Here is an 18,702-nt window from a genome sequence, read left to right on the forward strand (position 1 = left end):
AAATAGTCCCAATAATTATGGCTAATAGATCTCTTAACCCTTTAGAGAAATTAATTAATAAGGGCAGTACCTCAATAAGGGGTGTTATTTCTATTATATATACTCTTTTAAATCTACCATTATGGTCTGGTACATCTAGTCAGCAGATTATTTGGCAAAGAGATTGTCATACTACAATTACTGGTGACCAATGGGAACAAATTTGGGTATCACATTTATTTAGATCCAAATCTAATTACTTTCGGTTACAGAACTACAAGGTTTTTGCAAGATGGTATGTGACTCCTTACAGACTCTTTAAGGGCAAAGTGAAGGATAATCCTAATTGTTGGAAAGGCTGTGGGCAATCTGGAACTTTCATACACTGTTGGTGGGAGCGTCCGGTGATCAATGCCTTCTGGAAGAAAGTTCTGGAAAAAATTACATAAATAAATAAATAAATAATTTTTGGCCTAATTCCAATTTATCTACCCTGCAAAAAGAATTGGTGGCATTACTATTATTGGCAGGGAAAATTGTTATAGCCAGTTGCTGGAAGCGATCTAAAGCTCCCACTTTACATTGTTGGGTCAACGAAGTTTGGGATATCTTGATCCAAAATAACTTAGCTACCAGCATTACTTTAATAGACAACGCCAAAGCAGGCTACTGGTTTCTTAAAAAATGGTTCCTCTTTCTTGAATATGTAAACAATAAGGAAACCAGCTTTGGCAGAATTCCTGTAAAGTATATGAATATTATGATTTACTAATTATATGTCTTTACATGATGTAATATTCTTTTTCATGGACTGGTTGTGCAGTGGATAACTGTATTGTATTGTATGTATTGCTTCTTTCTTGAGGTCATAAGTTAACTGTAACATGTATTTTGCTTTATTTGTTTCTGTATTTTTTATTTGAGTTGGTTTTTATATGTTTAAAAGTTTCAATAAAATTTAAATTGTAAAAAAAATGGATTTTCGTGACACACACTGCAATACATGATGTACTTCTGCTCCCATTTCAGAATAACGAACTGCGGGCTTTGTACCTCAAAATCAGTTTGGGGCCAGCCCAAAGAAGAAACTAAGAACAAGTAGTCACTGTGGTGTCATGTCAGATTGTGATCTCGGAGAACCAAGTCTGAATCCTCACTCAGCCATGGAAGCCTGCTGGGTGACCTTGGGCGAGTCACCAACTCTCAGCTTAACCTATCCGGGAAGGTTGTTGTGAGGATAAAATGGAGGAGAGGAAAATTATGTAAACCATTCTGGGTCCCCCACTGAGGAGAGTGTGTGTTCAGGGGGGAGGGGTATAAATGAAATAAATAAATATATTAAAAACTTCAGCCTTCTTACCATCATTATAGATTGACATCTCAAATAGTAGGTTCCTGCTGAATTAAGAGCTCTTAACTCACTCAAAATTTGGCAATAGCAATTATGCCTACTGGCAGGGGTTTTTTGAGCAGGAATGCACAGGAACGCAGTTCTGACTGGCTTGGTGTCAGGGTGTGTGGCCCAATATGCAAATGAGTTCCTGTTGGGCTTTTTCTTTTAAACAGTGTTAGGGTTGCCAGGTCTTGCCTCCTCCTTGGTGGGGGACTTTGAGGGGCCTTCATGGAGGGGAAAGGGATGTCCCCAATGTGATGACATCACATTACATTGGGGATACAGACCCATGCAGACCCATAGCTACCAGAAGGCACTCACAAGGCAATGCCCCCTCTCTAATCTGTCCAGCCCAGCCAGAAGATTGATTGTGCAGGAGAGACTGAGGGGGGAAGCCTTTTTTGTAGATAAAAACTGTTTTCATTTCCCTGCTAGCTGAAAGCTCATAGCTGGAGGTGTGAAAATTGACAATTGTTAGGGATGTCATTAGTATTCCAAAAGTGTTGTTGGCAGTGCCTTTTTTGTGGGAAAAGCCCAGCAGGAACTCACTTGCATATTAGGCCACACCCCCTGATGTTGCCATTATTTCACACAAAGCTTTTTTTAGGGAAAAGCCCAGCAGGAACTTATTTGCATACTAGGCCACACCCCTGTCGCCAAGCCAGCTGGAACTGCATTCCTGTGTGTTCCTGCTCAAAAAAAGCCCTGGTTATTGGGCTGGACTTGTGAACTGACTAAGTCATTAGAACAAGTTAGATCTTGACAAAGTCATTGTCTCCGGCCAGGGAGGTCATTCGCATTTCTAAAGGGTTAGCCCTAATCTGGAAAATGTCAGCTGCTCAGTCAAAACAAAACAAGAGCAACATCTCCATTCCATTGCACAACTTGATCTGATTATCAGGTCTCCTTGGAAGTAAGCTCCACTGTGCTAAACTGCTCCCCGCCAGCCCCCCTGCAGAAAATAAATTCCTGGCTACAGGCCCCATCGAAGGAGCCTTCAACATTGGCTTGTAAGAACTTGTAAAGGGAAGATTCCCTTTAAATGTTTTTGGCAACCAGGGGTGCCAGTGCCCTGCATGCCTGAACTTCATGTGGCAAACGTGTCCCTTTTGGGGAGAGGGGTCATGTGTGCATGAATCCTGCAAAATTTAAAGGGCCCTCCAGCTGATTGGAGGTGGCCATGGGCGCTTGCTGTTGGGGGTGGGGCTTCCCCCTGCTGGTCAGCTGGCAGTGAGCAGGAGTCTGCAAAACTGGGGATTCCCTGCCCCCACCTGGCATTCCTAACCAGCATGGTATAGTGGTTGAGAGTGCCAGACTCTAATCATGAGAACCAGGTTTGATTCCCCATTCTTCCACATGAAGCCAACTGGGTGATCTTGGGCCAATCACAGTTCTCTCTCAGAGTTCTCTCAGCCCCACCTACCTCACAAGGTGTCTGTTGTGGGGAGAAGAAGGGAAGGTGATTGTAAGCCACTCTGAGACTCCTTTGGGTAGTGAAAGGAAAGGAAAGGTCCCCTGTGCAAGCACCAGTCATTTCTGATTCTGGGGTGACGTTGCTTTCATGTTTTCACGGCAGACTTTTTATGGGGTGGTTGGCCATTGCCTTCCCCAGTCATCTACACTTTTCCCCCAGCAAGCTGGGTACTCATTTTACCAACCTTGGAAAGATGGAAGTCTGAGTCAACCTCGAGCCGGCTACCTGAAAACCCAGCTTCCACCAGGGATCGAACTCAGGTCGTGAGCAGAGCTTAGGACAAGCAGGGTATAAAACTAGCTCTTCTACCACATTCTCAGTGGTCCAGTGTATGTCTTAATCAACTGTCGGCCATACACTGTGATTTAGCCTTTACATGCCTCCAATGTCTCTGAAAGCGTAATAATTTTCCACAATTCCAACACCCCTTTAAATGGGACAACAACTGTGGAAACCACCTGCATTCATGCATATAGTGATGGGTGCTGTCCAGGGTTTTTTGGAGAAAAAGCCCAGCAGGAACTTATTTGCATATTAGGCCACACCCCCTTATGTCACCATCATTTCACATAGGGCTTTTTGTTGAAAAAGCCCAGCAGGGATTCATTTACATATTAGGCCACACCCCCTGACACCAAGTCAGCCAGAACTGTGTGCCTGTGTGTTCCTGCTAAAAAAGAGCCCTGGTTGCTGTGAATGGGGTTCATACCATGTGGCCTCCAAGCCATCAGCAGGCAAGCAACAACCTAGAGAACAAGGCATGTGAATCCATAAATTTTAAATGGACACATTAACCTGTCCTAGCTTGGGACAAAGTTCAAACATTATGTATCCCGTCGTTCTAAGTAAGAGTGCCAAGGTTTTAATGGATCACATCAAGAGCTGAATTGGGAGCTCTTTATAAGCAAGAGGTTACTATGGTGGTGGCCCATTCTGACAATCTGGATGCAGTTGCTAGCTGAAGTTGGACTGTTCCTTCCTTGCCTTTGGTAAGTTCTAGAAGGCAGCTTTATTTGAGCAAACCTTCTGTTGAGTTTATGGATGGGACAGCTGCTTTCTGCAATTGTGTTTATGTCTATGTATAATCCCTGTTTGGGATATCTATGTTGCTGTTGCAGGATTGTATGCATTGTTATGCTTTATGTTGGTTTTTATTGTAAACTGTTCTGAGCCATTTGCATTTTCCTATTGGGGATATCTATGTTGCTGTTGCACGATTCTATGCATTGTTATGCTTTATGTTGGTTTTTATTGTAAACTCTTCTAAACCTTTTAATAAAGATATTTGCATTTTCCTAGGGTTCAGTACTGTAGGCTTATTGCTAATAAGGATGCAGAATTCAGTACCTAAAATAAAGGATCAGAAAGTTATCATGTGTAATTATAACTGTTACTAACTCTGAGCATATTATTGGAGGTTTTGTAGGTTTACAAAAATAATGTGTTGGATATTGGTAGTGTAGTGATGAAGCCCCCCCCCCTCGGGGTGAGCACAACATCATGGGTTGCCATGATTAAATTCAAGGCCACAGAACGAAGGTACATCTCATACTGCTTTTGCAAAGAATTTTGTGGGTTTCCAGTGTAGCAAAATGGCATGGCTTGATTGAATATTCTCTTTGCAGTGCGATCAGCCACTAAGACCTTACCAATGATAGCAGAGCTATGCTTGTTTCCAGAAGTTCACCTGCTGTTTCACAGGAGTCACTGTGACTTGTGGCCAGTTGTCTTTTCTCATAGACCTTCTGCTGTTCTTGGGCCCTTGGCTTATGTCATGTGACTCTGGAATGTGTGGGTGGGGGATCTGTTTTTCCACCCATCAATTTGCACTCTGTCTGCCTAATGATGGCATCTTGCTAATGCAGTTCAGTCTCACTAAGGTTTGTATTCTAATCCACTGTATCAACAGATGTTGTTCTGTGTATAAAATTCTGAATAGGATAGCTTCTTCTTTGCATGAGAAAAAAAATGCCCAATATACTATGCCTAATGAAAACGGGTGCTTTCAGTTTGGATCATTGTGATAAAAGGAAAAGAAAAACACTGTTAATTGTTACATCTGCATTTTTACAATTCTTCGAGTTTTATTGAAGGGATATTTAATTAAAACTGGCAAGTTTGAAGAAATAGTAATAACTGTGTGCCATCAAGGCACAAATAACCCGTGGTAACTGCTGGACCGTGGGGTTTCCAAGGCAAGATATAAGCAGAGGTGGTTTGCCATTGTCTTGTCTTCCCTGACATAGCAACCCCAGGCTTCCTTGATGGTCTTCCATGCAAAGCACTAACTATGGCAGCTGATCCATCTTAGCTTCCAAATTCCAGGGCTATTCAGGCTTCTTGAATTAGAGTTTCAGAGGGTAGTTGTCTTGCTGTAGGGCTGCCAGCCTCCAGGTGGGATCTGGGGATCCCCCAGAATTACAGCAGATCTCCAGACTACAGAGATCAGTCCCCTTGGAGAAAATGGATGCTTTGGATTGGAGGGTGGACTCTAAGGCATTGTATCTGAGTTCTCTGTCCCCCCAGACTCTGCCTCCCAAATGTCCACGAGTTTTGCAGCCTGGAACAGGCAATCCTAACCCCCTAGCCCTCCCCCCCCCCCGCCAAATCCTTCACTGTTGGCAAGAGGGACATGGCAACTCTTCGTGTTGATCTGTAGTAGAACAGCTAGATTTCAGTCTAGTGATATGTTAGAGATCAACAAAATTTGGGGGCCGTGAGAGTAAAAAAAACCTTGTGGGTCTCTAAAATGCTCCTTGACTGGAATTAGAGGGGCTTCTCTTTAGGAGGTTGACTTGACAGATATATGGAATGTGGGATATACGAAACTAAATGTGGATGTTAATGCTGGGGGGCGGGGAGGAGGGAGGGAACAAGGGAGACTGAAGTCCAAACTAGATCATCTCTTAAGCAAGACTGATTCATAGCACCATCTTGTGACATCTGGTAATACTACAGCAGTGATAAATGCTGGGCTTTGCACAACCGTGAGACAAGGCATGGGCACAGGCTCTGTCTTCCAGTCTGACACTAACCATTCTGGCTTCTGACCTTGAGCTGGAAGGTTGCCAGCCAACCAGCAGGAGGCTTACTGGTGTGGCAGAGGGGTTGGTTGGGTAGAGAAGCAGAAATAGGGTTGTGCAACACCACAATGTCATTGCTGAAGCAACGTGGGCCACTGTGACATCGTTGGAAATGATGCTGTGGTGTATATGTTCTTGCCTCCCCTTCTTCATCCCACCACCATATTTACCAAATTTACCATTGGGGGGGGGCAATGGGGTGCAGCAGCAGGCAGCTGCCTGCCATCTACTGCTTCTAAGCCTTCAGGTGGGCCCTGGAGATCTCCCAGAACTGTAGTAGGCCTTCAAATGACAGAGATCACTTCCCTTGCAGAAAATCTCCCACCCCTCTAATATCCAGGTATTTCCCAACCAGAGGTTGGCAGGCTGACTTGCCACCAGCTGATAATTGGCATCCCTAGCTGGAAGAGTGGTGTTTAAATGTTTGAAACATTTAAACAGGATTTTAAAAGAAAAGGCCCAGCAGGAGCTCATTTGCATATTAGGCCACACCCCCAACACCAAGCCAGCTGGAACTGCATTCCTGTGCGTTCTTGCTTTTTTTTTAAACCCTGTATTTAAATATTCATTTCAATCAGTGGGCTAACTCAGACTATATGTAGAGATAAAATAAATATTTAAAGTAAGAGTTAAAATTAATTTGAATTTGAACTATTAAATTCAAATGATGCACCATGAAACTTAACAAACGAAAACTATTTTGGGATCTCACATCTCAAAATGTATCCTTCGCAGAGAAATTCAAGTGGGTTTGGATCATTGGGAACAGCCGGGGGGGGGGGGGGGGGTTGAGCAGGAACGCACAGGAAAGCAGTTCCGGCTGGCTTGGTGTCAGGGGATGTGGCCTAATATGCAAATGAACCCCTGCTGGGCTTTTCCTACAAAAAGCCCTAAGCCCTATGTGAAACAATGGTGACATCAGGGGGTGTGGCCTAATAAGTAAATGAGTTCCTGCTGGGCTTTTTTGGTATTAAAAAGGGAACAGGGAGGACAAACCAGTCTGGTCAGGCCCTTGAGAGCTCAGAAAATCCTGGAGAAGATAGCAAAATTGTCCCTGCCTCCTGCAATTTCCTGCCACACCTTTCGTTTGCTCTGTGGAACAAGTCTGTGGGAAGTCTGGCATGAATTCAGCTGCCTCTTCTCTGTAGTTACTGTGCTTAATAGATGACCATGTGATATAATTTCAGAGGCTTCTTAGAGCCTAAATCTCTCAAGACTGACTACATTATGTTATGAAGCTGTTTGTTCCAGCTCACTCTACTTACTGTTTGAGTCATCTGATATCAGCACAGTAATAGCCATATTCAGCATGATATTACTTTACTTGCAAATCCTTGTTCTAATTCTGTACCACTGTTCCTTTGCCATGCTGAACTCTCCCTAAATGAACATACTTTATGTGATAAAACTGGTTATATCATCGCTGAAGTATTTAAATGAGTTTTTACAGCTGAGACACCATCTCAGGTTTTAATAAGAGTGGGGAATAAGATTTCAGTAGGGAAGGAAATATTCACACCAACATTTGAAAGCTTGTTCTTGGATTGTTTCAAGGTTGAAGTTCTCAAACATCCAGAAACTGTGTAGGAGGACAGAGTGGGACTATGACCACTGTTTGCACTTTCAGTCTCCAGGTGTTGATTGGCATTGTATATTGCAGAGATGTGGGGAAGAAAATTTTTCCATTGCTTTATCTCTCTGCAGGAAAAATGCTTATTCTTTTTCTGGTAAACTCCTGTCACTGCTCACACTCAAAAAGGCTCTTTCCATGTGACTGGGGGACCTGCAAATGTATTGATATTACATGTGTACAGTTGGTACATGTATTAATACATTTATGCATAGGTATTATATGCATGCACACAGAGCTGGTCAATGCATGGAAGTTTTATGTGGGAATTAGCAGGCATGATTGTTCATTCCTTTCTCTTGCTGAATTTCCATCATTCTGAGAATACTGTAAAGGTGTTTAGTTGCAAAAAAGCATTTTTAAATGATGATTATAGTTGCTTCCCCACAGGGTGCTTTCTCCAGAACCAACACTAGTAGGAAGTGAGTTTCATTCCCTGTGGCAGGCTACCTAGCAATGACCTGCCTAGTGAACACACCACCAGGCCTAGCAACAGGACTCATCTGGGGGGATCAGGGTCAGAACAGGGGCAAGAAGGTGCACCCATGGTAGCCTTAGCAACAGGGCAGCTTTGGCAGTCGGTCCTAGGGAAGTTTAAAAGGTATGGGGGCAATGAGTAAGCCGGGGGGGTGGGTGGGGAGAGAGAATATTGGCTCTCTGGGCCCAGATGTTGTAGTAGAGCAGGGAACAGAGAAGAGTGGAGCTGAGCTCAAGGGCCAGGTTTGACACTATCAAAAGAGAGGAAAGGGAAGTGGGAGGAGTTTGCTGGCTGGAGAGACAAGACGCAGGAGCAGAAACGAAAGCTAAGGCAGCTAGGGGGGCAGAAGGGAAAGAAAAAGACAGAAAGGGAAAATAATTGTCTCTGGGAGGCTCCTAGGCAAAAAAGCAAGTTGCAATATGATGGCTCTTCTTTGCAATGTATTGTGACCCTAAGGTGAGTGGAGATAATGACACCTTCGGATACCTGGAGTTATCAACTGAAAATATAAACCATCCATGCAAGGTAGTGGTGACTGGGCTGCTGTTTTCAAGACCCCGTGGATACTGGTATGTTGTTTCCTTGCCCCCAGAGTACCATGGTGTTTTCAGGCACCTTTTGGCTTCTCATGCTTCTGCAAAAGGAGCAGGAGTGCCCCTAAAAATGGTGGTCATTTCCACCATTTAGATTTTTTTTCTTTGGGGGAATTTTTGTGCAAACCTCGGGGCTGATCTTAATCTTTCTACTCTGTACTTGACCCCACTGTGCACATGCCAGGATCCTGGTTCAGAATTAGATACAGGATTGGGTTTCCCCCCCTCTAGCTGCTTTCTGGTGAGTGAATTTGTATGAAAACGGCAAACTGACATTGGAACAGCTTCCCATCAAACAATACATGTGGAGTTTTTTTAAACCTGTTCCTTAAAAGTTTATGTAATGTACAATATTGCTTAGTACAGACGTGGTATCTGTTTTCAGCACAGTATTATTCTCTTGGGTCTGGACAAGTATTGCACTATGCTGCATGAGGTGAATGCTGTTAGATTTTTTTAAAAAAATTGTTTTTTGTATTTGTGCACTTTTCTACGTATGATAATACGCACGCTTTGTATGTTGCACTTGCAGATATTTGGATTTTCTAGATCCATTTTTGCAGGCTCCTCCTTTTTACCTTGATGCTAGGAGGTGCACTTCACATTTCTTAGTTGTTTAATTCAGAGCTAATGTGATGTTGTGATTGGGGTTTCAGACTGGGATCTGGACCCAGGTTCAAATCCACACTCTGCCATTAAGCTTCTTGGTGACCTTGTTCCAGTCACTCTCTCTCAGCCTAACCTGCCTCACAAGGTTGTTGTTGCAGTGAGCAATGCAGTATCCCTGGAGGGCGCTATATCACTCTGGGCATAGGTGCTCTCTCCTTGAATGGGATGCCTCTCTATTAGTCTTAACCTGGGAGCTGCCCTCTGACCCCTTCTCTCTCTCACTTTGTTCTCTCTCTCTCCTGCCATAAGGCCTTCCATGGAGACACACGTCTCTGCAGGTCTCTCCAGTAGATATAGCACCCTCTTACTTCCACACATGATGTAATTTGTGATAGGGGCAATACTCTTTAGATTAGGCTTCTTTTTCTTTTGTCTGCAACCTGAATTTGAACTGGATTGACTAGAATAAATGTAAGTTTACCTTTTTTGCAGTATTCTTCTTGGGAGATTTATTTACTGCACAGTATCACGCTTCTATGACTGGGCAAAACTCTGCTATATTAACCAAATATCCCAATAGTTGTGAGGATAAGTGGTGAAGGGAGAGCCATGTATGTTTCCTGGAGCTCCTTGGAGGGAGAGTGGGACCAAATGTACTGAATAAATAGGAAGGATTTTTTTCCCTTTAAAGCAAAAAAACAAAAAAAAACCTGCCATAATTATGGTTTTGTACATTTTGGTTGTTGTTGTTCAGTCGCACACTCGAGTCCAACTCTTTGCGACCCCATGGACAAAGTCACGCCAGGCCCTCCTGTCTTCCTCCGAAGTTTGCCCAAATTCATGTTTGCCCAAAATCAGTGACACTGTCCAGCCATCTCATCTTTTGCTGTCTCCTTCTTCTTTTGCCTTCTGTCCTTCCTAGGATCAGGATCTTCTCCAGGGAGTGCTCCCTTCTCATTTGGTGGCCAAAGTATTTGAGCTTCAGCTTCAGCATCTGACCTTCCAGTGAACAGTCTGGGTTGATTTCCCTTAGGACTGACTGATTTGATCTTCTTGCAATCCAAAAGGCTCTCAAGAGTCTTTTCCAGCACCACACCTCAAAAGCATCTATTTTTCTGCGCTCGGCCTTCCTTATGGTCCAGCTCTCACAGCCATACATTACTACTGGGAATACCATTACTACACGGACTGTTGTTGGCAGGGTGATGTCTCTACTTTTTATTATACTGCCCAGGTTCACCATAGCTGTCCTCCCAAGGAGCAAACGTCTTTTAATTTCATGGCTACAGTCACCATCTGCAGTGATCTTGGATCCTAGAAATGTGAAGTCTGTCACTACTTCCATGTGATGGGGCCAGATGCCATGATCTTAGTTTTTTTGATGTTGAGTTTCAAGCCTACTTTTGTGTTCTCCTCTTTCACCCTCAACAAGAGGTTCTTTAGGTCCTCCTCACTTTCTGCTATTAGAGTAGTGTCATCTGCATATCTGAGGTTGCTGATGTTTTTCCCAACAATCTTAATTCCGGCTTGTGCTTCATCCAGGCCAGCATTCCACATGATGTACTCTGCATATAAATTAAATAAGCAAGGTGACAATATACATCCTTGTCGAACACCTTTTCATATTCTAAACCAATCAACTGTTCCATATCCCATTCTGACAGTTGCTTCTTGACCCTTATATAGGTTTCTCAGGAGACATGTGAGGTGGTCTGGTACTCCCATCTCTTAAGGACTTGCCACAGTTTGTTGTGATCCACACAATCAAAGGCTTTAGCATAGTCAGTGAAGCAGAAATAGACATTTTTCTGATACTCCAGTGCTTGCTCCATAATCCATCGAATTTGATCTCTAGTTCCTCTACTTCTCCGAAACCCAGCTTGAACTTCTGGTAGTTCCTGATCTACATACTGCTGAAGCCTAGCTTGTAGGATCTTTAACATGTCCTTGCTGGCGTGTGAAATGAGTGCAATGGTACGATAGTTTGAACATTCCTTGGCATTACCCTTCTTTGGGATTGGAATATAAACTGATCTTTCCCAATCCTATGGCCACTTTTGCGTTTTCCAAATTTGTTGACATAACGTGTGCATCACTTTAACAGCATCATCTTTTAGGACTTTGAATAGCTCAACTTGGATGCCATCGTCTCCGCTCACTTTGTTGTTAGTAATGCTTTCTAAGGCCAATTTGACTTTACACTCCAGGATGTCTGGCTCAAGGTCATCGATTTCACTGTCATGGTTGTCAAGGACATTGAGATCCTTCTTGTATAATTCTTCTGTGGTACATTTAGGTACCTGCTACCTATTCTTTAATCATATTTTTAAAAGTCCCATACAATACATGACTTTATTTCCTCTGTAAGACATGCTCTGCACTAAGAAATCTGAAAAAAGCCTATTACACAAAGTGGTATTTAATTTCATATACATGCAGATATTTTATATATTTTATATGCAGCAACCTGGCAACCCGAGGCTGGAGATCTCCTGCAGTTACAATTGATCTCCAGGCAACAAATATAAACTCACCTGGAGAAAATGGCTGCTTTGGAAGGTGGACTCTATGATATTAAATCCCACTGAAGTCCCTCCTCTCCCAGACTCCACCCTCCTCAGGCTGCACTCCCAAAATCTCCAGATATTTTCCAACCCAGAGCTAGGGTTGCCAGGTCTTACCTGGCTGCCAGAGGCGGACTCGTCTTTTTCCTGGGAATCTTTGGTGCACCCACCAAGTGTGCATACTGCAATGACAACACCTGGAAATAATATTATTATGCCAGCACGTCGTGCAGGGGTCACTGTATCATTTGGGGAGAGAACTCTGTGGTCACAATAGAGTTTTTACCCAAATGCTAGTGTCCCTGGTGCGATTATGTCATCTCCAGGTAATGTCATCATGCCAGGCAAGTCAGAGCTCTTTGGGGGTGGGGCTTCCCTACCAGCCAGCTCCTGAAAGCAGGGGACCCTCGACTCTATTGGGAGGATGGCAGTCCTACCCAGAGCTGTCTGGAACCTTACATTGAACCCCTCAAAAGCCTTGACAAAGAACCAGGCCTTGCAGCGTTTTCTGAAGATGTCCAAAGAGGGGGCTCTACCTGTGCAGAAGATCATGAAACCATACTGATTTTTGAGTCGTCTTTTGTCTAGGAAGCACACAGATGTTTAATATGCATTTCCACACATAACATACCTCAAAGTCTCAAACCTTACAACAAGTGGAAGTAATCCTAAATGTAATAAGTTCCATCATAGCAGTGGGTTCTACTAAGTTTAGAATCTTGCTATAAATTGGAAGAAAGTTCTATTTAAATCTTTGGATCTATTTAAATCATCTGGATCGAGGTGGTGTGGCGGTATTGCTGTTGCTAGACCTATCGACGGCGTTCGATATGGTCGATCACCAGCTGCTGACCCGCCGCCTTGCCGACGCAGGGATTCAGGGGTTAGCCTTACAGTGGCTTTCCTCTTTCCTTGAAGGTCGGGGACAAAGGGTGGCGATTGGGGGAGAGCTATCTCAGAGGCACCCACTCAATTGTGGGGTGCCTCAGGGGGCAGTTCTCTCTCCAATGCTATTTAACATCTTTATGCGCCCCCTTGCCAGATTGCCCGGGGACATGGGCTGGGTTGCCACCAGTACGCTGATGACACCCAGCTCTACCTATTGATGGGAGACCGGGCTGTTGATGATGCCCCTATAGATCTGGACCGGGCATTGCAAGCCATTGCCGATTGGATCAAGCTGAGCGAGCTGAAATTGAATCCAGCGAAGACAGAGGTCCTTTGCCTGGGTCGCAGCGCCCCAAAAGGAGGGATTCCCCTTCCAGCTTTTGACGGGACGCCATTGGTACCAGTGCGTGAAGTCAGGAGCTTGGGAGTGCTTCTGGAGTCCTCCTTGACAATGGAGGCCCAGATAGCGGCCACTGCCAAATCCGCCTTTTTTCATCTTAGACGGGCAAGGCAGCTGGCCCCCTTCTTGGAGCGAGGTGACCTGGCAACAGTGATCCATGCAACGGTCACCTCGAGATTAGACTACAGTAATGCCCTCTACATGGGGCTGCCCTTGTACCGAACGCGGAAACTACAGCTAGTGCAGAATGCAGCAGCCAGGCTGCTACTGGGACTACCTCGGTGGGAACACGTGTGGCCTGGGCTGTGGGAACTGCACTGGCTGCCAATTGTGTACCGGGTTCGTTACAAGGTGCTGGTTATTACCTATAAAGCCCTATATGGCCAAGGACCTGCCTACCTCAGGGACCGCCTCTCTCCATATGTTCCCCAGAGGGCACTGCGTTCCAGTTCACAAAATCTTCTGGAAATCCCTGGGCCTAAGGAGGCCAAACTTAAAACAACTAGAGAGCTGGCCTTCTCCATAAAAGCGCCCCAATGGTGGAACCAGCTCCCGGAGGAGGTGCGGGCCCTGTGGGACCTTAACCAGTTCCGCAGGGCCTGCAAAACTGCCCTCTTCCAAGAAGCCTTCAAGACGTGACCAGACTGAATATTATGCCGCCAGGATAAACAGAGATTGTAGCACCATATTGTTTTTAGCTTTTTAATATTAATGTATATTTTTATTCGTATTTGTATTTATTGTGAACTGATTTTACTTGTATTGTCACCTCATGATATTATATCATGACATATTGTAAGCCGCCCTGAGCCTGCCTCGCCGGGGAGGGCGGGATAGAAATAAAAATTTATTATTATTATTATTATTTGGGACACTTCCAAAGAAAAGGTATTAAAACTCTTATTTGTGTGTGTATGTGTGTTCTTACAGTAGACTTTCCCCTTTCTGGCTCCCTCTGTCGCTTGTATATGAGAGAAGTGACAGCTTATAGCACATGCTGGAAAGTGAAACTAATGCTGGAGGCTAGATCATCTAGATGACAGCAGGTGGCTGGGTGCCAGGGATATTGCATCAGCAAGCACAGTCAGCATGACACAGCAAGTTGCTGATTGGCTGCACAATGTATAAATGTACAAAGACACTTTGGTGTGTGTGGGTTAATGGAGTTGGAATTGCAGCAGAGCATACTGTCGGAGAGAAGAGTGATTGGTGTGTAAATAAATGTATATAGTGGTTTTACAGCTACTGTGTACAACCTTCATTCTTGCGTCGCTAAGAATCACCCTCTTGGACTCTAAGTGCATTGACACCCTCATGCCCCCTTTCTTTCTTTTTGGAGATCTGAATATTTCCATTCCAGTTTAGCCTAAAGAAGAGGGGGGTGAATCTGAAACTTTGCTTATTATTTTCAGAGTGTAAGGAGTAAAGGAATAAAAAGAGTGTGCATTCATTTCCGCCGCCCCATTTTCCAAACTTTATTGTATCAATTATGAAAAACAAACAGGAGTAAAATAAGCAGAGTAAACACATTTACACCAGCAGAATAACCTATCAAAAGATTAAGAAGATTAAGAAGAAGTTAACTACTGCCTATTAAACTTTAGGGACACAAAAGTACAGCACAATTGGGACAAGGAATCCTATTAAAATCTGTGGTGACACAGAGGTAGCATATGCGCATTCATGATCTCAAAAGAGAGGTGGAAATGTATGTATCAGAATTGGGTCTTGTGTGTCTTCTCTCTGATTACTAAGATCTGCTAACAGACAGGACTTTTGTTACTGATGTAGCTCATGGCCATTGTTGCAAGAGTAATAATCGTAAGAGAGACAGTCATCAACATAGTGGCACCCTTGGTCAGGGTGGGCGTACTGGCCAACTTCTGCATCCTTTTCCAGAAAGGAAGCTGGGGATAGCCTTTGCAAGACCATAGGCCCAAACTGATAAGTCAGCTTTCTCCGGATTTTAACTATTTCCCCTGTTTTCCCATAGTTCCTCAGGGCTCTGGCCATTTTCTGGTAGGTCATGATCTTACGGTTGCCCTTGCGCTCCCCCCAGAGCTCTGCCAGTTTTTCCTTGTTTTTGGAGATGAACTGGAAGACCCCATTGGGTTTGTCTATCCATTGAATGCAGTTAGCTGTGTCTGGGTTATGTAGAGATTCGTGAAGGTATTCAAAAAGGCGCAGTTTTTTCCTGCCTATCAGGAAACAAACAAACAAATCAGACCATACATTTATACTTAAATTTCCTAGATCTCTTGAAACCTGTATTGAGAATCAGTGGAAATTGCCAACATAGTCTGGATGCAACCACTTGTGATGTAAAGCATTTTCTTTTTATTACCTCTTCCCCATTATATTTTAAAAATTTCTAGCAAACTTGGGGTACCCTCAGGGTTACAAATATGTCTGATTTTTTTTCAATCTGCACATGGAGGCCATACATGATATTAGATATACCGTATGATTCCAGAATCTAGTTGGGCTTTCTTAACTATGGTTTGGTGGGATGTCTGAAGTAGGTTTTATCTGCATAATTCATATCTTATATAATGTATATTTTATATACATACACAGATAAAGACTAATATATACAGGTACATTGCTTAGATGTCACTTTAACTGTCCTAGTTCCTTCAGCCCTTAGATCCTTAGAAATTTAGTGTGATAATGTGCAGAAGATTCTTGGTTAGAGATCCCCTCGTACCAACCTCTAGGTGCTGACTGCAGATCTCCTAGGGTTACAACAGATCTCCTGGTGACAGAAAATGTCCACTTTGGAAGGTGGACTGTATGGCATTATATCTCATTGAAGTCCCTCCCCTCCCCAAATCCCACCCTCTTCAGGCTCCACCCCCAAAATCTACAAGTATTTCCCTGGCAACCCTAGATTATCCACAGAATCAAAGTTCCACTAGTTGGAGAAGAAATGGTTAGACTGAAACTGATTTATAGTTTCATCATAAAGCTGCTCTCCTAAGGAGTTCACTTTTGGAAAGGCTCCTGAGAGAACAACCCATGTACAAAACACATTAGCAGAACTGAAAGTCTATATTTTTTCCCCAGAGAAAATCCATGAGCTTGAAGGACCTGTAACTTTTGTTTATTTAGTCCATACAGAAAAATCCTGAAGATTTATAGGTAAAAAGAATCTGTCCAATAGCATCCTCATGAAGAAAAACAAGGCTTCTGAAATGGACTTTGTATACCCAAAAAACATGCAGAAGAAATAACAGGAATATGACATAAGAGTGTGCCATGCATCGGAAATGGACTTCATGCTTCAGAAATGGAATTCAAAGCCAAATAGAGCCATTTAAGGGTGTACCTCAGCATATATATACAATATATATACACCTTAGCTCAGAAGAGTGCTTGGAAAACCTAATACAATCCAAAAACAAATATAAATTCTTTTTCCTGACATCAATAAAGGCAGCAAAAGAAGTCCAGTCTTTCCTGAGAATAATCTGGGAATAAGCCAATTTATACATTCAAGTTTGTACACACCTTTGCCTCCTTTCAGCTGAAGAGGTGTAGTAGAACAAATCTCTTGAGTTTCTGGAACAGTCTGCAGGGCTTGGTAGACAGTACAGTCTGGATATAAGTTGGCTTCAAAATCCTTTCAAAGAACATAAGAACATAAGAGAAGCCATGTTAGATCAGGCCAATGGCCCATCCAGTCCAACATTCTGTGTCACACAGCGGCCAATATATATATATATATATATATATATATATATATATATATATATATATATATATATATATATATATATATATATATATATATATATATATACACACACACACACACACACACACTCACACACACACACACACATACACACTGTGGCTAATAGCCACTGATGGACCTCTGCTCCATATTTTTATCTAACCCCCTCTTGAAGGTGGCCATGCTTGTGGCCGCCACCACCTCCTGTGGCAGTGAATTCCACATGTTAATCACCCTTTGGGTGAAGAAGTACTTCCTTTTATCCGTTTTAACCTGTCTGCTCAGCAATTTCATTGAATGCCCACGAGTTCTCATATTGTGAGAAAGGGAGAAAAGTACTTCTTTCTCTACTTTCTCCATCCCATGCATTATCTTGTAAACCTCTATCATGTCACCCCTCAGTCGACGTTTCTCCAAGCTAAAGAGCCCTAAGCGTTTCAACCTTTCTTCATAAGGAAGGTGTTCCAGCCCTTTAATCATTCTAGTTGCCCTTTTCTGAACTTTCTCCAATGCTATAATATCCTTTTTGAGGTGCGGCGACCAGAACTGCACACAGTACTCCAAATGAGACCGCACCATCGATTTATACAGGGGCATTATGATACTGGCTGATTTGTTTTCAATTCCCTTCCTAATAATTCCCAGCATGGCGTTGGCCTTTTTTATTGCAAACGCACACTGCCTTGACATTTTCAGTGAATTATCTACCACGACCCCAAGATCTCTCTCTTGGTCAGTCTCTGCCAGTTCACACCCCATCAACTTGTATTTGTAGCTGGGATTCTTGGCCCCAATGTGCATTACTTTGCACTTGGCCACATTGAACCGCATCTGCCACGTTGACACCCACTCACCCAGCCTCAACAGATCCCTTTGGAGTTCCTCACAATCCTCTCTGGTTCTCACCACCCTGAACAATTTAGTGTCATCTGCAAATTTGGCCACTTCACTGCTCACTCCCAACTCTAAATCATTTATGAACAAGTTAAAGAGCATGGGACCCAGTACCGAGCCCTGCGGCACCCCACTGCTTACCGTCCTCCACTGCGAAGACTGCCCATTTATACTCACTCTCTGCTTCCTATTACTCAGCCAGTTTTTGATCCACAAGAGGACCTGTCCTTTTACTCCATGACTCTCAAGCTTTCTAAGGAGCCTTTGATGAGGAACTTTATCAAAAGCTTTCTGGAAGTCAAGGTAAACAACATCTATCGGGTCTCCTTTGTCCACAAGTTTGTTTACCCCCTCAAAGAAATGTAACAGGTTAGTGAGGCAAGATCTTCCCTTACAGAACCCATGCTGAGTTTTCCTCAATAACCTGTGTTCATCAATGTGCCTACTCATTCTGTCCTTGATAATGGTTTCTACCAACTTTTCCGGTATTGAAGTCAGACTGACTGGCCTGTAATTTCCTGGATCTCCTCTGGAACCCTTTTTAAAGATGGGGGTGACATTTGCTACCTTCCAGTCCTCAGGAACAGAGGCAGATTTCAATGAAAGATTACAGATTTTTGTTAGAAGATCCACAAGTTCAACTTTGAGTTCTTTCAGAACTCTCGGATGTATGCCATCCGGACCTGGTGACTTATTAGTTTTTAATTTGTCTATCAGTTGTAGGACCTCCTCTTTTGTCACCTCAATCTGACTCAGGTCTTTCAACACCCCTTCCAATATTAGTGGTTCTGGGGCGGGCAAACACTTCTCATCTTCCACGGTGAAGACGGAGGCAAAAAATGCATTCAGCTTCTCAGCCATTTCCCCATCCTCCTTCAGTAATCCTTTTACCCCATGGTCATCCAAGGGCCCCACTGCTTCCCTGGCTGGTTTCCTACTTCTAATATATTTGAAGAAATTTTTATTGTTGGTCTTTATGTT

General features: G+C 43.4%; 1 protein-coding gene across 4 annotated transcripts in view; it reads right to left on the reverse strand.

Annotated features, from left to right (window-relative positions):
* Positions 1-14,537: 14,537 nt before the first annotated feature.
* The window catches only part of SPIC (Spi-C transcription factor), a 29,073-nt gene continuing 24,908 nt past the window's right edge, over positions 14,538-18,702 (reverse strand). For all 4 annotated transcript variants that reach the window (XM_060245641.1, XM_060245639.1, XM_060245642.1 and 1 more), the window contains 2 exons: positions 16,602-16,713; positions 14,538-15,289 (listed from right to left, as the gene is read on the reverse strand). In XM_060245641.1, coding sequence (XP_060101624.1) covers positions 14,871-15,289; positions 16,602-16,713 — 531 coding nt within the window. In that variant the 3' untranslated portion in view covers positions 14,538-14,870. The remainder of the gene's footprint in view (positions 15,290-16,601; positions 16,714-18,702) is intronic.

This window comes from Heteronotia binoei, chromosome 8 (assembly GCF_032191835.1).
Source record: "Heteronotia binoei isolate CCM8104 ecotype False Entrance Well chromosome 8, APGP_CSIRO_Hbin_v1, whole genome shotgun sequence".
NCBI classification, from domain to species: domain Eukaryota; kingdom Metazoa; phylum Chordata; class Lepidosauria; order Squamata; family Gekkonidae; genus Heteronotia; species Heteronotia binoei.